Consider the following 19,394-nt stretch of genomic DNA (forward strand, 5'->3'; position numbering starts at 1 on the left):
TTTTTTTTCCCCTTTTTTGAAGATGGGAAACACACCAGCTCTTTTATACAATTCTCAGGAATTTCCCCGTTGTTCCAGGATTTTTGAAAGATATGGTACAAGGGTTCTTAGATAACAACTGCCAACCCCTTCTGAACTCTGGAATGTAATCTGTCAGGTCTTGGTGATTTATATTCATCAAGATCAAACAGGTGTCCCCATCATTTTCTTGCTTATTTTAATTTTTATTTCTAGTCGGTCTTTTACCGTTATATTTTTGATAGGCTGGGCTATAGTTTCTTTTTATGTGAAGACTGATGTAAGGAATGAGTTAAGCAGCTCTGCTTTCTCTCTACTGCCTGTTACGTCCCTGCCATGTTCTCTCTTTAGTGGACTGTTTACTTTTTTATTATTTATGTTGAAAGAAACTATTTTTTATTATCTTTGACTTTTGTTGCAAATCTTTGTTCATTCTGAGCCTTTGCTTTCCTGACTTCATCTTTGCAGATTTGGGTTATCTGCTGATATTCTGCCTTGGTATGTTAACTTAATGATTGAGTTAACATAAGGCGTCTTGTCTCATCCCATTAAAGCTAATTTAATGGGTACTGATTGCACTCTTGGGGTAGAGAAGCAGCAAATTTCTCCAGCATACTGAATGCTTTCATAAGTTGTTAAAACAGTATACAGAACTTTGGGGTTCCTACAGTCTCAATCATCATACCCAAGAATAGAAGATTTAAAATTGGCCTATATAATTATTATTAAAAAATCTCTTTTCCACATATTTTCATATTCTTATATCTACCTCTTTTGAGCAGTTAGGAACATATTCCACATTCAGATGGAGATATTGGTTGCCTGTCTTAATCATGATGCCTGAACTAGACTGGCCAACTAGGAAAGGCAAGAATTAAACAAATGGATGACTGCCTCATCTCTGTATATACCCTCTCGAGGTCCTCAAAAGCTGCAAGCTATGTGAACCTAACAAGCAGATGTTAACAAATTACCTGTGATCTACCCCAAACCTGGAATCCAATTTGAGGTAATCCCTGTTGACCTAGCTTGAAAATAAAAGTGAAAATTGCTTACAATTAACCTCTGAAAGTTCTAGCTCTTTCCCCCTTACATCTTGCTGGAGATGCTGTGCAGTGTGGAAAAAAAGCATCAATAGCCTGTTCATCTAGATACCATGGGGGCAAGTAAGCCCTGCATCTACTACCCTGGGTTAGGATTTCAAATGGGCTTAAAATAGGGTCCATTTTCTGTTCAATATGATTCATTACAAGACTCCTTCATTATAAAGGAGGCTTTTATATATCTGCTCTTTTATATTTGAACTATTATGATTAATATAATTGGGATATTATTTTACATAAAGCTGTCTCTATGAAGAAACAAGAGGATATGGATTGCCTTTCAAGACTTATTAGGTGTATTCTGTAACACCAGATTTCATCATATTGTGGATCTGCTGGCTATAACAGGAATTATCAGAACATGAGCTTGCATAGAGAAAAAAAAATCCTCAGGAAATGTTTACCTTTTATTAGCACACTTACTCACACTACGGTATTTGGTTATGTAATCTGAATAAAAAAACCCAAACAAACACTGAATATAATGCAATTATTCAGAAACAGTATATAAAAACATAGGACTGCATAGAGATCGCAATTCAAAAATGCCCAGGAGATTACTTTATACAGCATGTACAGAGCTACCTGCTAGGAATTATCTTAAAGCAAGTGTATCTTTCACTGTTTTCTGCTGCTGCCCTCCATAACTGATATAAACCTGGGAAAATATTATTTAATTTACAGTATTCCCAGCAAGTGTTACAAGTGCAAGCACACGTTCCATAAATCATGTTTTTTCCTTTCAGAGCTGGATCTTTGAATAATCTCAATAAGGGATTAGAAAATTGACTTACATTAAGTACAAGAAATATTTCTGATAATTATACAGATGTTAACATACATTCTCCAAAGTAGTATTAATGCAACTGTTAAGAATAGCTATTTCAATGCAACTATCAATGACATGGTAACATGGCAAGTCATATTTACATAGTTTAGAAAAATAAAGGCACTTGTTTCCATTACAAGGAGCACCCATTACTATGTTTAAAAAAACCAAACAGTAGAAATGGAGGCACTCACAATGTTTACTCAAACACTACATCCCAGTCACTCTGGGACCTGTCTAATTATGAAAAAGGCCTACACAACCCCCCTAAAATTCATGATGATTTTGAGTTGAAGCACAGATTGCTTGGTGAAATGGCTCTTCGTTTCACAGCTTTACAGGAAAAGCTGTAAACGTAATAAGGTCATTTTACCTGTATTAAAATGCTTGCGATAGATCTCACGAGATCCAGGAGGTAAAGGATGCAGTCCAGAGGTGTAAGAGGCAACTCAGTCCAAATACTATGTGTGAGAGAAAGAGGGTGAAAACAGCCCTTCTCTAATCACTCACAGAGTATATAGTAGATACAAACAGTAGCGTGCTCAGTCTGGCAAGATTCTGTCTATAGGTATGAAATACTAAAGAACTCAGCTTGGAAGAATCACTGTGTGTCGTTCTTAGTTTTTAGGCCTGGCATTATTTTTATTTTTATTTTAATTCCATTTATATCCCGCCCTTCTCCGAAGACTCAGGGCGGCTTACAAGCTTAGCAGTACCTTTGTATATATCAACTGTGAAATTTAAACATGGGCAGGCACAAAAGGTTCTCTAAAACTGATAAATGAAAAAGTAAGCATTTCATATGGAAATAGTTTGTGAAGACAAAACAACTAAGTCTTTGTGAAACAGCAGAAAAAATGATCTGATAACAATAGGCATTATCAGTCTGAGTGGTTATATTGGATCTGTGGGCCATTTAATGTATTCGTTAGGATGAAATACTAAACCTTTGCTACAGATAGTGGGGCAAGAGAAGTGTTTAGGCAATTACTTTTTGCTGAATGCATAAATTGGCCCATAATCACTTGTTTCTTTTGGCTTTGGAAATAATTCTGTATGACATCACAGTGTGGTCAGGGTTTAAGAAATTCAATTCAAGCTCCTCACTGGTTGCTTCAGTGCCATGAATTGAATGATTCCTCCTTTGGCAGGGGTGGTCTTTTTTCCTCAAGGCAACATCACTGCTAATTAGTTGGTAACATATTTCCCATTCTCTTTTATTATTTTTAATAAACTAAAGTAAAACTAAACCCCAGGGCAACAAAAATAAATTAATTTAGCGGAACAGCTCTCTCTGCTTTCAGTACAAACGCTAACCATTTTTCTGACTCCTAATCAATGCCTTTCATTATAGTATAGTTCAGTGCTGATCGGAAACCTTTATTGACCTTTTGTGTGAAACTAAAAAAAGATGAAATTACGATACATTGTTTTGATGATTACAAAGTAGTTATAAAAATGTAAACAGTGTTGTAACTATAGGGTAAAAGCTTAATGTGCATACATAGCAAATATAGCTGCTGTAAAAAAATCAGAAATTATATTTCTTTTCTGCACTTTTTTCTGTTCTTATTTCTTTTCTTTCTTCCTTTTTATTCTAATATTAGTTCTTGATAGTTTCTGTCATCTTAAAATTTTAATAGTTATTTATAAAAAAGAAAAATGTTGAAAAAAACTCAGAAAGCCTACTTGGCGAAATCTCTCTCTCATACAGACAGATGAAAATATACAAATTTTAGGCGATTCCAAACAAATGACCTCTTATTGCAGGGAGGGGGGATCACTTGCAGATTATCTGTCTCTTCTTCATGAAGACCTCGAAAAGTTACAGATGAAAGGGAATGATGGTAGAGCTATGATAAAATCTACACTAGCACACATCAAGATTGGTGTTTGTCAGGATATGCAAGTTGATGAAACTACAGAGGATATTTCATAATGCAGGGAGTGTAACAGGCCTTGTATTTGGGATAGACTTGTGGCTTTCCTATGGTATATAGGAGAAGCTCATAATAAACAAACCTGTTTTCCATTTCTAGGTGGAGACTTTTGGGATTGAGCAAGGGAAGGGAACCTTTACTGAAAAAGTAAAGAGATGGTAGGAAGCTCACACTCATATAGCTATAAGCCAAGGAGGCAGCTAGAGTAAATATTCAGCATTGTGTGCCAGGAGAGGAGAAACCACTTGTCTTCATGATGTCTGGAAAACACACACAATAAAGATTAATCTAGCAAATATAAAGGCCTTTAACCACTTAATTTGCTCAAGAATAACAAGTTCATTTTTCTGCACAATTCCCAAAATAGTAGAATCAAAATGCCCGGAGAAAACCTGGAAATCTCTAAATAGTAACAGGAGGAGGTTCAGGATTTGAAAGTCCTCTGAGCCTAAAAACCAGTAGGAAGCTCTGGTGCACTTTTTCCAACTAACAAATTTTGTTACGGGCATAAGCTTTCATGAGCTGTGGCTTACTTCATCATGTATATAGAGTGATGTGGATTTAATAATATTTGTTAGATGGGAAAGATACTATCAAACTCTTCTGATTTTTTTTTTTGCTACTATGGATTATACAGAATTCCAACAGAATTGGAAGGGACCTTGGAGGTCTTCTACTCCAAAGTCTCTGCTGAAGCAGGAAACCCTATACCATTTCAGTCACATGGCTGTCCAACCTCTTCTTAATAACCTCCAGTGTTGGAGCACCCACAACTTCTGGAGGCAAGCTGTTCCACTGATTAATCATTCTCACTGTCAGGAATTTTTTCCTTAGTTTTTACATTGGATCTCTCCTTGGTAACAAAGTTTATCTAGCTCCTTGATTAACATGGCTCTCCTTTATATACTGTAGCCCTCAAAGCTCCTGGTTTAAGACTACATTTGCTACATCAGTAACCCAGACAAAAGTAAGATAGACAAGCTAGTTGGGTTTTTGTCCTCACCATTGGTTGATAGCTCTGTTGCTTTTGAGTCTTGAGCCTAATTGCAGCCGTGACAGCTAAGGATACTTCAAGAAGCACAAAAATGATGAACACAGAGTTCAGGCCAAACGATAAAATCTGTGGGGAAAACCACATACAATTGTGATGATCGTCACCACTCCACCTGACTGTAATTCCTCTGTTATATAAACCATAGAATTGAAAACATTATCATTATAGGGACTACAAGAAATCCTATATCAGTGAAGTGAAGAGCAGTTAACTAACTTAGAACCCAAATATTACTCAATTATTTAATTTTTTAAAATTTAGTTACACTTAATATAATCTTAGTTTTAACTTAGTATATGTTGATAACTTGGTGCTTATTTGCTCTTTTTTGTACCACCTCACTCAGGAGTACGGCCTGTGCTCCTCTGAAATAAAAAGTGGGGTACAGGTGAAGGCTACAGGAGTCACCTACTGTGGTCCTCAGTTAGGAAGCCTGAGGAGATGGGCTTCTGCTTGCCTCAGCTTCATCCTTAGCACTCAAGACAAGATCTTTTTCAGACTAGGGCAGCACCTAAGGCACCACCTTCCTTGAATAGCCAAGGTGGGCATGTGTTGTGATTCAGGGTCAGCCTGTGGGTTTGGCAGTTGGGTTGGACGACTCAGAGGAGGAGGGGGGTGTTGAAGAGCTTGCTGAGGGGTTGAAGATCTTGCTGATGAGAGCCCTCAGCCAGGCCCCTCCCACCTGGTCACGACGGAGACCCAGCTGTGTGAGCCTGACAGCGTGGATGAAGATGACCCACAGCTGGCCCTGTTCAAGGACGCCCAACGCAGGAGGCCGTCAATCAGGAGTAAACAGAGGAAGGCAATGGGGCACCTCGGAAGGAGGCAGAGAGAAGCCACGCCCTGAACTGTATAAAAGGGGAATGCGTGGGAGGGCTGGTTTGCTGAAGGCAACCGCTTGATTAGTTCCTGTTTCATAGCTCCTGTTTCATGGTTGGTGTCTTGTTTTGCTCTGTTTTATGTTAATAAATTTGGCAGGCTTAATTCCAGCCTCTTGCCGTTTGTAAAGGGGTTGTCCCTGCCTTTTCTGCAGGGCCGGTAGCAGGCTGGTACAGAACAGCATGGAATGAAATGGCTTCATTCACCCAGGTCTTATCCTTCCCTTGCGAAGAAAGGCAGGGGTCCTTCTTTTTCTCCACAGTGGCCTAGTGACCACAATAGGCTCCTTTGCTTTCCCAGGGATTTTAGTTTCTTTTTATTTTACTTCTTCCTTGTATTTCTAGCTTTCCCATTTTATTCTGGCTACAAAACTATGGAGCAAATTATGATGATGAAGACTGAAGAAACAGTAAAACAGTCAGGATGCACCTCCCTCCCTTCAAAGAGATCTTTTCTTTAAGCTAGCAACTGAACAGTGCAGGCAGCACTGTTGCATAGATCTTCAATAATAATTATTCTTCCAGACTGATCTGACAGTAAAACAGTGCTTCCTTATAATAGTTTCTGTGTTGTTATACTATAATATGATAAGAAAATTGACACATTAATTCCGTTTTTAATCACCCTGCTAGACATAATCCAGGTGACAAGCTGCTCTTTCTGCTTGTCAGAGACCTCACTGCCATCTGAAGTAGACCTGACCTTAATAGCCAGCAGGAGTCAGCACCTCTTCCATTAATCTCTGTCCCATTTGACAGCCTCAAATATATTCTTCAACCAGCTTAATTATTGCCTACCATTCAGAATAACATCATTGTAACAGAACTATTGCTACCAACATAGATGGGCTTCCCACCAACATAGATACGTTTAAAAAATGTGTGTTGACATAGCTGCTCAAGTTAATTTAAGGAGCTGTAAAGTGGCTTCTTCAGATACCCTTAGTATTTTACTTGAATTTAACATTGCAGTTGTTTCCTTCCAATTGTTTCCACCAAAATGAGGAATTGTTTGGCTTCCCTTCAATTTTATCTACACTGGATTTTTTGAGAACCCAAAATATATTGTAGCCAGTCAAATTCTAATGTTACAGATATCAGTAAAGAAAACCCAGAGATGTTGTATATCACTAGATCCTTGCTTTTCCTAGCCCCTAGAAGTTCTCATAATCCTAAACCAGATGTTTATCATGTTTGAAAATAACAGATACGAAGATGGGCTGACTTTCTTGGTAGGACAATTGCCATGACTGACTTTTATGTCCTCTGAAGTGAGAGACACAGGCCTGTGATGTTGATCTGAATATGCACTGGTATGTATGAGATAAGGTTTCTAGCAACAAACAAGCTTTATTTTATACATACATGCATACATACATAAAAAATCCTGTATGCTTTCAGTGATTCTAAAAAAGGGAAACATAAGGGAAGCAATCCTAAACCTTTTCTTACAGAAAATATTCAAGCATCTGGTTCCTTTAGAGATTAATTACAACGACTTCAAGTTTTCCTATTTATGGGCCCACTATAAATACACAAGTATTTCATTTTTTCAAATTACAAAAATATTGATATTATTGCAGATGTTATGGGCAATGGGTACATGAACTAGAGAACATTTTGTAATTCTAGTGTAATTTTTTGTTGTGTTAAAATACATGCATACTTATACTCAAAAATTACTGCTGCGTTCAGGGAGATGTCGCAGGGAAGTGTTGAAAAGAAATAAATGCTAAGATGGGAAGGCTTAATAGGTCAAAATTCAAGACATTATTTCATGACTTTCTCAATCAATATAGAAAGAATACAGTAATTGGATTTAGACACCACACTCAGAAATAATGTTTAATTTTGACTTAGCATCCTGTGTGAACTCAACCACTGTGAATTGTTAACACTAATTTGTGTCTTAGAATGTTGTATGTATTTATTTGCAGTTTACTTATCAAATCATGGTAAATCATTAAGGAAATCATGGCTTAATGTAATATGTTAACTCAGTCAATGTGTTCGTTTCCAGTTAAAAATACCTGTGTAGCACAATTTAATTATAGTTCTGTAAGTGACAAAAAAAAGTACAAAACGAAACAAAATAAATCCCATAATGGAGAACAGGGCTCATATCTATACCAAATTTAGACAAGTTGAAGACTCTTTTAAGGTCTGAATCTTACTATGTCAGAATCATTTCAATTGCAGCTATGTACACATGAAGGGAGGCCAGAAATTTTACCTGATGATAATTTCCGCAGTAGTAACTGGGGTTCAAGTCACACGGGTTTCCTTCTTTAACAGTTTGTGCAATCTCAGTACCATGTAGGACTATTGCAACCAATCCAGCTGCCCAAAATATCAAGTTGGCAAAGAAAGCAGATTTCACCTACATCAATATATTAGATAAATGTTAGTTGTTATACATCTTGTGTAACTCTTAGAAGCACCTGTCTATATAGTACTAAAATTCTTGTTGTCATGGCCTTTAACCAGGCAAAATGGTGCATCATAGGGCAACAATTTTTGAATGGGCCAACTTACAGAATGAATCCAAAATATAGGAGTCATGACTCCCAAATGAAATTTGAGAATGTTGTGGCTGCTTCAGTACTACTGGCTGCTGCTGTACTGATGGGCTGCTGCTCCAGTCACATGATCTTCATTTTCAACATTCTATGACAGTTTCCCAGCCAGACTTGCAATCCTTTGCTCCCTTCCCCTCCCCTGGCAACAGCCATTTACCTGTCTGCTGGTATGGGAAAGGGGAAGGAACAAGGAGGAAGGACCCCCCCCCCCACACACACACCTTTCCCAGCCCACCCAGTTGCATTTCTCCTGACCTGAGCTGCCCCAAAATCTTCCATAGCCCACACCACCCCTTTCCCTCCCATACCTGGTATCTGGCTATTTTTCTCCTGCGTATTGCCTCTCCTTGCCTCTTAAAAGCTAAAATAATGAAATGATAGCATGTCAGTAATTCTGCAACCTGGTTTCTACTAATAGGAAGAAATTATACCATTCATAAGCTCATTGGAGCAATCATAATTTAATCCCTATCCCAGAGACCTGGATCAACCCAAACAGCAGCTGGTTAGTGGGCTGCAAGGATGGATGGGAGCAGCATGGTGAAGTAGTGAAACCAGCTCTCTCTCTCTCTACTATTTCACAGCCCCATTCTTCTCAGTGCTTCTTAGCAATCAAAAAGGATGCCAATGATCAGCGGATATCAACTGACAGACTCCTTTTGAATGCATCCATGCGAAGCATTTGTGACCAAGTTTTAAAAGCTGGCTAACCATCTGTCAAAAATTTCCTCCTCCTCCTCCTCAGCGTCATCTCAAGAGAGTGATTTGGTGAGAGCAAACTCCACCAATTTGTCGTAGGTGAAGAGAGCACAATTTGCTAGTTTTTTTTTATCTCTACAGTATGGGGATAGCAAATTTTATACCAGCCTAATTTTCTGCCAGTTCCAAGAGTTGATGGGAAATGCTTTAATTTGGCCATGAGAAATGGCTCTGCACCTGCCTATAAACTCCAAATTACACTACCTACCGTTTCTTTATTATCTATTGTGAGCACTTTTGTCTTGCTTCCACATTGTAAACCTCCTTCTCTTTTTCCTATACATTAGTATAATTCAACTAGTTTTTGTTCAAGTACTGAAATTTACCTTCTGAGCGAGGAAAAACAAAGCCAGACTGATAAATCTGGGGAATATACTTACTAGTTGATCAGATTGTCTTTTCTCAACTTCTATCAACAAAGACCCGGTGATCAAGAGCTACAGAAGCAAAGGAAAACAAATAGCAGGTTTGAGGGCGAGCCTATTTTACATTGTAGAACCAGTGCTCATAAGTGTTGTGATTCAGGGTCAGCCTGTGGGTTCGGCAGTTGGGTCGGACGACTCAGAGGAGGAGGAGGGGGGTGTTGAAGAGCTTGCTGATGATGGCCTTGAGGCTCCGCAGAGCCCTCAGCCGGGCCCCTCTCACTTGGTCACGACGGAGACCCAGCTGTGTGAGCCTGACAGCGTGGATGAAGATGACCCACAGCTGGCCCTGTTCAAGGACGCCCGACGCAGGAGGCAGTCAATCAGGAGTAAACAGAGGAAGGCAATGGGGCACCTCGGAAGGAGGCAGAGAGAGGCCATGCCCTGAACTGTATTTAAGGGGAATGTGTGGGAGGGCTGGTTTGCTGAAGGCAACCGCTTGGATTGTTCCTGTTTCATAGCTCCTGTTTCATGGTTGGTGTCTTGTCTTGCTCTGTTTTATGTTAATAAATTTGGCAGGCTTTATTCCAGCCTCTTGCCGTTTGTAAAGGGGTTGTCCCTGCCTTTTCTGCAGGGCCGGTAGCAGGCTGGTACAGAACAATAGAATCAAACTAAACATTTATTAATGAAATTTACATCCCACTTCCTTATTCAAGCACTAAGTGTTGAAGGCAACTGAAAGATGAGAAAAAGCCTGTTCCAGTTTCCCTTAAGAGTAGGTTAAGGCATGCCGGTTGAATTTGCTCAAAAACCTAATAGGCTCAGAAAGTTAAAAAGTCCTCTGTGTAAAAGAAAGTATCCCTGCCTTAACCTGATGTCTTTGGCTTGCATTGGATTTTAACTTCACTATTTTCTAACCAACACTGATATTATGAGAACTGAATTCAAAGATATCTGCAAAGCACCAAGTTGGGGGTGGGGGGGGGAAAGGTGTCAGGAAAAGTTTGTGCTGAACAAACATACTGTCTGTTTGGGGGTGGGGGTGGTTGCTAGATCTCCCCCTGATTCTGAAACTATACAGAACCCTACAGAAGCTTCTGTCGACTGAATATAGAATATATGTGCCTCTCAAAAAGTTTGCTTACCAGGATCCCAATCCAGAAGTAAATGCCACTTAGCACAGTGATGCTGAAGCTTTTTTGAGCGGCTGTCAGGGCAATGCCAAAGCTCACGTGGGTAACCCCAAAAGCAATCTGCATGATCTGAAGGAAAAAAGAAAGAGGGTACAAGTGATATATTTAGATATCTAAAGCATTAACATTTAACAGACCCAAGGTGTATTTTGTACTGTGCGATCCCGAATAGGTCAAAGGTTTTAATGAGAAATATCCTACAAAATCGAGTTTTTCCTCTATTAGAAAGAGTATTTTGGATAAGACAGCAATATTAAACAAAGGGGAGTGGGGGGAGACGAAAATCAACTCAGAATCATAAATAAAATCACTACCATCGTTTCAACTAATCGGTGAATGATTAACTCCTTAAATATGTTCTTGGGATTTCAGCACAGATTCAAGATGATTTGCAGGGGTGTAGCTGGAGAGAGGCTATCCAGTGACCTCCTCCTCCTTTGGCTTTCCTTTTCTTTTTAAAATACAATCCTCACTTTAAAAAAACGAAATATAGAGTGGACTTTGAGCATTGGTTAAGGAAATATCAAGCCATTAAGAGAGGTCTTGCAATAATAAATTTTTTAGGGATGCCATACTAAAAATTAGGAGTTTGTCTTCAAGGCTATCCAAAACCAAAAAATTTTCTAGGTTTGCGAGGAATCCAAGGTTATTCCTCTATACTGTATCTGGTTACCAACAATCCCAATAGAAGTAATACAGTAGCAAAACTATCTGCTAAAAGCATATTAACACAAAAATAGCTGTAATGTCTTTGGAGTACAACCTTCTTATTTAGGGATTAGGCAAAAATGTAGATGGTAACAGTCCAGGTAATAAGTTCTACTATGATAGAACTTGGGAACGGAGAGAGGAAGGATTAAACCATGCTGTCCCTCTACGTAAGGAACTAAAATTTAGTGTACCTTTCAGACACTAGCATAATTATTTAAAAATGAAGAGAGTCTGTGATTCTTCTTATAATTCCGTTTGTTAAAAAGTCTTACTTAAGCTGCGTTGAGGATCTGAGTTGTCTCACAGAGAAATGTGGAGGCCTTCACAGAATTTGGGCTTAGTTGGACAAATCTAGAGGGCCTTACCCCAATCACATTGAGCAGAGTATTCTTGATCTTTTTCTTATGGGTTAGTGCAAGCTGAGATACCGCGGAAGTAGTGTCAACCACTCTGACTGCAGCTGTTGGCGCAGAGCCTGTCTGTGGGACTGTTTGAGTGACGATCCTCACATTTCCATGCTCTGTCACAGTGCTGGCCATTTCTGAAGAAAACAAAATGCATATTTACCAAGAGCCAAAATGTGTTGCAGTTGACAAAAATCCTGGTGAACCCCTATTTAAAATGAATCTGACCAATTCAAAAAATAGTGGAATTGTTTTCTCATTATATTTGATACATCATACCGCTTTCTAGCCTGGTGCCTTAACCACTAGAACAAACTGGCTCAGATTCCAATCAATTAGTATTCCAGGGAATTTTTCACAAATACCGTTACCAAGCCTAATATCCCCCCATCCTACCTCTGTTGGCTTGATTTTTATTTCCGAGAATTTTACACTCATTAAATACAATGTTGTTATTTTTAGCCCATTTATCTAACCTTACCCAGATCATTTTCAGTTTTTCTTAGATGGGGTATATTAATTTTTGTATCATTTACAAATTTGGTATGCATTTCTGCTACCTATTTACCAATGTCATTAACAGAGTGAAGAAGAGTGGTAGGTCCAGGACTGAACTGGCATCCAACTTAAGCCACTTCAGTTTTGCCACCAAGGGTCTACCTAAACAAGAAGCACAAACTTCATTAAACCATAGTAGCAAGTTCCAAATCTGATCACAAGTTGATTAGTTTTAGGAATGATTGGCACTTCCAATCAAAGGTTATATTGTACAATTTCTTACTGCATTCATAGGAAACCAAAGGGTTTCCATATTTCATTATTTTCCATGTGTAACTCATCCACCTCGTTCATATAACCATGTGTATCGCTTAACAACCATGGCAAAAAAGGTTGTAAAACAGGATGTGACTTACTTTATGACATCATTTAGCAACAGAAGTTCTCATTTTCACTGTGGTCATATGTCAAGATCTACCTGTATTGAATAAGGGGCAATTTGGTGGGCTCAGACAGCAAGTTAAGTTCAAGCTAAATGATTCGCATTTTGGCTTAATGAAATGTAAGAATCCAGCCTGTATTTATGGTGTTTCCAGTCAATTATTGTGTAATTTTTACTGCATTCATAGTAATCCAGAAGGTTTCCATATTTCATCATTTTTCATGTGTAACTGATCTACCTTATTCATGTCATTGTTCAGAAGCCCTCCATCTGGAAGTTTTTTTAGCAGTTAAGAGAACTACAGTGTATTTCCTGGCCCTCTTATTGATGATAAAACAAAACAAATTTTTAGAAAGAACATTTTCTATTTCTTCCTCTTTAGGAATTGATTTCACCATCTCCACAGACATTTCATGTTTCATTTTTGGCATTAAGGAAAAACACTCCAGTCAACCTGTTCATCATGAATGAGTTGCTTAATTCATGATCAAAGGCCTGGAGACTAAGACATATGAAGAACGACTGCGGGATTTGGGTTTGGCTAGTCTAGGAAAAGATGAAATAGAGGTGACATGATAGCGGTATTCCAGTATTTGAGAAGCTGCACAAAGAAGAGAGGGTCAAATTATTCTCCAAGGCACGAGAGGGCAGGACAAGAAACAATGGTTGGAAACTGATCAAAGAGAGAAGCAACCTGGAATTAAGGAGAAACTTCCTAATAGTGAGGACAATTAACCAGTGGAACAACTTGCCTTCAAAAATTGTGGCTGTTCCATCACTGGAGGTTTTTGAGAAGAGACTAGACAGTCACTTATCTAAAATTATATAGATTCTTCTGCTTGAGCAGGGGGCTGGACTATAAGACTACCAAGGTCCCTTCCAGCTCTAGTCTAGCCTAGTCTTAATCTAGTCTAGTCTAGTCCAACTGAAAGGAAATGAAAATGGCAGCATATAACTGGAAATGTGGCAGAACCGTAGGGTCGACCTGGAAGAGATGAGATTAACACAAAGAGCAACTACATTAACAGACTTTTCAAAGCAAATAGCAAGGCCCAATCCAGAAGGTTAGCCTGTATGGGGATAGAGGACCACACCAATGCTCCAAAGTGGAGTCATCTGTACACCCGCTATTTACTTTTTAAAAGCCAAACACATCTGTGGATGGGATCTCCTCTACCTTGGCTCTGCTCTCCCAAAGCACAACTACTGAGGCCAGATTTTTAATCATCAAATTTACGAACAACCCTGCTGCAAAAGTCCACCTTTGAGGACAAATTTTTTCAAATTAATGAAATTCCAGTCTGGATCCTCGTGTGCAGAAGGCGGAACCCTTTCCTATCCAACTTCGATCCCAATACCACGAGGTGGAGTGGGGTGGAGCTCTGCACTTGCCTGTCTCCTCTGAAGAAGAGGACGACTGAAATCCGTACCCTTTCTCCACTTAACACTGCTGCTAATAAAAACCTAACCAAGAAAGATCATAATTGAATGTTAGGTCCGGGCTCTGGCTTTTGGCTTCGCCCGCAGAAAGCAACGCGGCTGGGCTCTCCGATCCTCCGCGTCGTTTCTTGTTTTCACCACGCGCCGCTCCTTCCGCCCACCGAAAAACGTAACGCCGGGTTAGAAGTAGCCGGGGAGACGCTCACCCGCCAGAGAGTCGCGTCTTCCCTTCTCTTAAGCTTGCAGTTCTTGGTCGGCAGTTGCCGCAGGCAGAAAACTCTTTCGTTCCCCGCCTCAGCTTCCCACTCCCGAGGCCAGGCAGCTGCGGGCTGTAACCCTCGATGACAGTTTCGCTCGCATCGCTTTTCCGGGAAAGGAAACGGAACGGAGGCCAGCAGGGGCGGCGAAACGCCGAATCTCGGGTTTGCGCGCGCGCATTGACGCCAGAAGGCGGCTACTTTCTTTTTGGGGGGTGTGGGGGGTGTGTGGGCATTTCTCGGAATGGTTACTAATGTCCCGTTGCCAAAGATTGTGACATAGAGGAGGAGGAGGAGGAGGAGGAGAATGCGAACGTCAGCTGCTCCGTTCGAAAAATGACTTTATTCCTAATAAACGTTTATGTGATACTTTATGAAAATGTTGATTTAAAAACTTTGTGTATGTATTTCTGTATGTACACTGCCCAGAGCGATTAAGAATTAGGAAATTGGGAAAGAGTTACGTGCATGCATGCATGCATGCATACAAGTAACTCTTTCCCAATTTCCTAATTCTTAACCGCTCTGGGCAGTGTACAATATAATTAATATCCCAGAGATGCTGTTTTAGGAGGCGACTGGACTTCCTGGTTTTTCTTTGAAGACGTTTCACTTCTCATCCATCCAAGAAGCTTCTTCAGCTCTGACTGGATGGTGGGGAGTGGAAAGATCACCACCATCCCGTCACAGCTGAAGGACCTTCTTGGATGAGAAAAACAAGAAAGTCCAGCTGCCTCCTGAAAAAACACCTTTGGGACAACCAGGGCCTTGAGGACTGAGAATCTTCATAGACAATATAATTAATAAAATCAACATTAAACTCTGACTTAATTTAAGATTTAAAAGTTTTAAACTTACAAAAATAACATTACATTTCAAAAGGTGAGGAATTCCAAGATGGAGGATTAGCAGTTGTTAATGGGGTGGTGGTGGAGGAGTTGTCAGCCAGCTCTATGGTTGTGTGAGCTTCTGTATCCCTCAAGCAGGCCCCTCCAGCCAAGTTTTGACCCCTTTGGGGAAGGCCAAGAGATGTCTCTAGACTAGACAGCTCCCCATCAGCCCTCCAAATGGTTGAATATTATCATGCTGAGTGATGGGATAGCTGTAGGGCGGAGAGAGGAAGACTTGCCCAAGGATTTCCCAACAAGCTGCATTGCTAAGCCAAGTTCTGCCTTCTAGCTCAAAAACATTTCTTCACTTTGTAAACTATCACAATAATGTAAGTCAGTGTTTCTCAATCTTGGCAACTTTTAGAACGCATTTGAAAACTGCCAAAGTTGAAAAATGCTAATCTAAGCAATTCTAGGCTGCATACAATATGTTAAAACAATGAAATAAGTAGAAAACAATGACAAGCATCAACAACCGCCAATATCTGTTTATCAGGGAAGGAAACAACAAGCACCAAGGAATAAAATCCAAAATCACTATAGAGAAAGGACTGTTGAAAAAAATACAGATTTTAAACGCTTGTCTAAACAAAAAAAGGGCCGAAGCTGTAATGTACTAGCCTTTTATATGCTGTAAGTGTTTGCTTGTACTGCACTGTTTGCTAATTGCTTAATACACATGTATGTTTTGTAATGGTTGCTTGGCCAGCCTAGACTGGCTGTCTCCAGCTGGTTAAGAAGGTTTTTGGCGGGAAACTGTTACTTTAAACCTATTGGACACTGCCTACCGGCCAACCGTATAAATAGCTGTGCAGCAGCTCCTAGTTGCTTCTGTTATGTTCTGACCTTCAATAAAGCCTGTTGCTGTTTGAACCTCCCGTCTCGCTCAATGTCTGCAAAGAACTGACTACACAACAGAAGCTATTTAGATTTTGGAGAAGATTCAATCACATAGACTAGTAGTGGAGGGGCCCACATACAAAGAGCCAATTTCCAAGGTCCACAAGATGACATGTTGTGAGGGTATGTGGAAATGGAAGATGGCAAAAGAGATGTTGTGTTGGGAAACAGCCCAAGTTCTCAGGCTGTAAAGGAGAGGGTGGGAGATTGTACTTTTAGACTTGCAAGATTCTGTTTATGTAGCTTTACAATAAATTAGAAGGAGATCATCCTATCAAATTTCCTGTCTGATCTACTTAGGGAAGCTGATGCATATTAACCATAACACCTGCAGGAAGTCTGATGTCTAGATCTAATCAGATATTAAGTATCATTGAACAAGGCAGTCCTGCAGAGAACTAGGCCTTGAGCTTTGAAAGGCCTTAAACATTAATAATGCAGTTATTCTGTACATACATTTACATACATGGATTTAATTTTTTTTATTAAAAGATTCATAGTCCCATCCTAGATGTTAGCCTTCTGCAATTTGACATTCTCCAAATGTGGCACTTCCCAGCCAAAATGGTGAAAATGTTTATTATCTGGCAACTTGAGCTACTGAGGTCTGAAAAGATCTGGAGAATGTTCTGCTAAAGAAATATGGAATAGGCATTTATTGAGAAGTAAATCCTGTTTGTTTGTTTGTTTGCTTGTATTCTACCTTTATATTTACAAATAACTCAAAGTGGCAAATATATCCAACATAACCTTCCTTCTCCTATTTTCCCCACAACAACAACCCTGTGAGGTGAGTTGAGCTGAGAGACAATGACTGGCCCAAAATCACCCAGCTGGTTTTCATGGCTAAGGAAGGACTAGAACTCCCACTCTCCCACTTTCTAGCCTGGTGCCTTAATCACAAGATCGAACTGGCTCCCTAGTTGCTCAGAGAGTGCTTTCTAATAATTGTTTAGGAAAATTCCAGATACATCCTTCATTGCTCTGTTATGTAATTTTATGAGGAACTCAAGATATTGCTCTCCTCCAGTGCTACAGTAAATATTGCATAAATATAATTTACGTTAGTCTAATATCCCTCCTTTCCTCTAACAGCCTAAGAGGCATTCAGTGTTGCTGAAAGACAGTCCCTGTGAGGGACATTGGGTTAAAAAAAAAGTGAATGAACCAAAGCTCCTAATCACCGAAGGATAGTTTGCCCCACTGCAGGGAATCTTAATAACACCATCAAAGTATTGCAAGATATTACAATATAGCAACAGTAGATTGTATTGTAATACAACCCATGTAAGAGAATGTGTCATGGTTCCAACAGATGAAACTCTTCAAAAGAACTTCGAGGCATTGTTTACCTTAAAGAATCTTTTATTCGAGTAGCATAATATCTGCACTTACATAATCAAAGCCAAAAGCTGAATTCCCCTCCCCTGGGCACATAGTATCAAAGCACAATTCCCTCCTCCAATTTACAGTCATAAATCACATACCCCAAATAACTTGAAGCGTGGGCTTTCTGTCCAGCTCTCCAGCCGGCCAATTCTTTATCATCTCTGATTTCAACAACCTTGATTCTCACGCTAGGCTCAGTGTTGTTATGTCTAGCTGGACTCTCATTCACATCCCCCCTCCCCAGCATCATCAAACTCTAAAAGCGAAAGGAAGAAAATGGCTACATTTTCATCTGTTGTCAATGCAAAAACATCCATGCTAGCAGCGTTGACAGAATGTCTCAGTACACGTAAGAGCCTAGACTATGAAATGCATTTTCTTGGGCATTGCACCAGGAAGAAAATCAAGACTTTCCACTTCAGCTAAATCTTCTAAGTGGGTAGAATGATATTTTCAGCTGTTGTTTTTGTGACTTTTAATTAATTTACATTTTATTTGGGGTAGCATTAATTATATTTATTTTAAAGAAGTTATATGGCTGCCCAACTTTGAGCAGCTTGTAACAAACCAAAGAAAACTAACCAACCCAATTTCAATTAAAATATAATCGTGACAAATAGAAAAAAAGAACATGGTTGGGGGACAGAAAACTACTTGGAGGCAGAGCCTATGTCTTCCAAAATGTGGTCCTTGATGCATTGGATTGTTCTTTCAAGCTGTATGTTTTCCATTTAAAGAAGCAATCAGTGGTAATGAGATTTGGGAAACTTGGATCCAATATTCTTGGGTGAAAAGACCTGCCGAGTTTCTCACTGCTGGTTGGTTAGGCTGGGAGTAAAGGGAGGTCAGTCCCAAAGGAGTCTACTCTAGAGAGCTTCAAGCTTCCTCTTCCAACAGCAGAGATCTGTGAGAACAGGAAGAGGAGATTAAGTGGTTGCACAAACAATGAATGTACATGAGAAAAGGGAAGGGAAAAGATCAGCAAGTATCTTCCTCTTTCTGAAAAGGATCCAAGCAAATTAACCAGTTGAAGCCACTGTCCAATTTACCCTCTTGTGAAGATCTTCAGGAAGACTTCTCCCTACATGACAGATTTCTTTTCTCATCATACTGGGATGTTGTGTGTGGATTAGATCCTACCGGGAGGTATTAGAAAAAAAATCACATTAAAACCAAAAACAATAAAGCTGGTCAAATGTGCAGAGGCAAAGGGGGAGCACTGCTAAAATCTTTGTTTGGCTTCCCCCTTTACCTGTGCAAAGCAGCTGGTGCCTTCCCAGGCAAGCAGGAAATGACTTTTGCCAACATTCTCACTTTGCCTGTGCAAGGCCCAGTGAGCATGAGCAGAGCCACCAACTTGGGGAACCCTGTGACAGATGCTTAAAAAGTCAATGATGAAAAAGTAGCTAGCCTATTTGTTTCTTTCCTAACTCTATAACCAATGCATCAGTTTTTTGCAAGGTTTGTCAGTTATTTTATTTTTCTCTCTCCCCCCCCACTCCCCACCATGACTTTCTCTTCCCTTAATTTCCTAGAAACTGAGAACTATGACTCATACCAGAGGACTCTACTGGTGCCTAAGCAGAAAGTTCATATGAGTTCATATTCTTTTACTCTTGTGTTGTCACAGGCCATCTTCACAAGTGGTGGCACATCACAAAAGTAATGGTTGGTGATATTACTACCATAGAAGCATAGGTGGAACATGTTACTGGTGTGTGCAATGGAACAGGACACAGAGTTTCTTC

The 19,394-nt window shown here is 39.7% G+C and overlaps 1 protein-coding gene across 1 annotated transcript; it reads right to left on the minus strand.

The window, feature by feature from the left end:
* Positions 1-1,515: 1,515 nt before the first annotated feature.
* On the minus strand, positions 1,516-14,655 carry LOC310631901 (membrane-spanning 4-domains subfamily A member 12-like). Its single transcript, XM_083348685.1, has 7 exons — positions 14,417-14,655; positions 11,792-11,967; positions 10,668-10,784; positions 9,541-9,597; positions 8,056-8,202; positions 4,894-5,010; positions 1,516-4,150 (listed from the first exon to the last, which is right to left on the minus strand). Exons 2-7 carry the CDS (start codon positions 11,963-11,965, stop codon positions 4,142-4,144), a joined length of 621 nt encoding a protein of 206 aa, XP_083204811.1. The 5' UTR covers positions 11,966-11,967; positions 14,417-14,655; the 3' UTR covers positions 1,516-4,141.
* Positions 14,656-19,394: the final 4,739 nt, after the last annotated feature.

Source organism: Vipera ursinii (genome assembly GCF_947247035.1).
Source record: "Vipera ursinii genome assembly, chromosome: 1".
In the NCBI taxonomy this organism is placed as follows: domain Eukaryota; kingdom Metazoa; phylum Chordata; class Lepidosauria; order Squamata; family Viperidae; genus Vipera; species Vipera ursinii.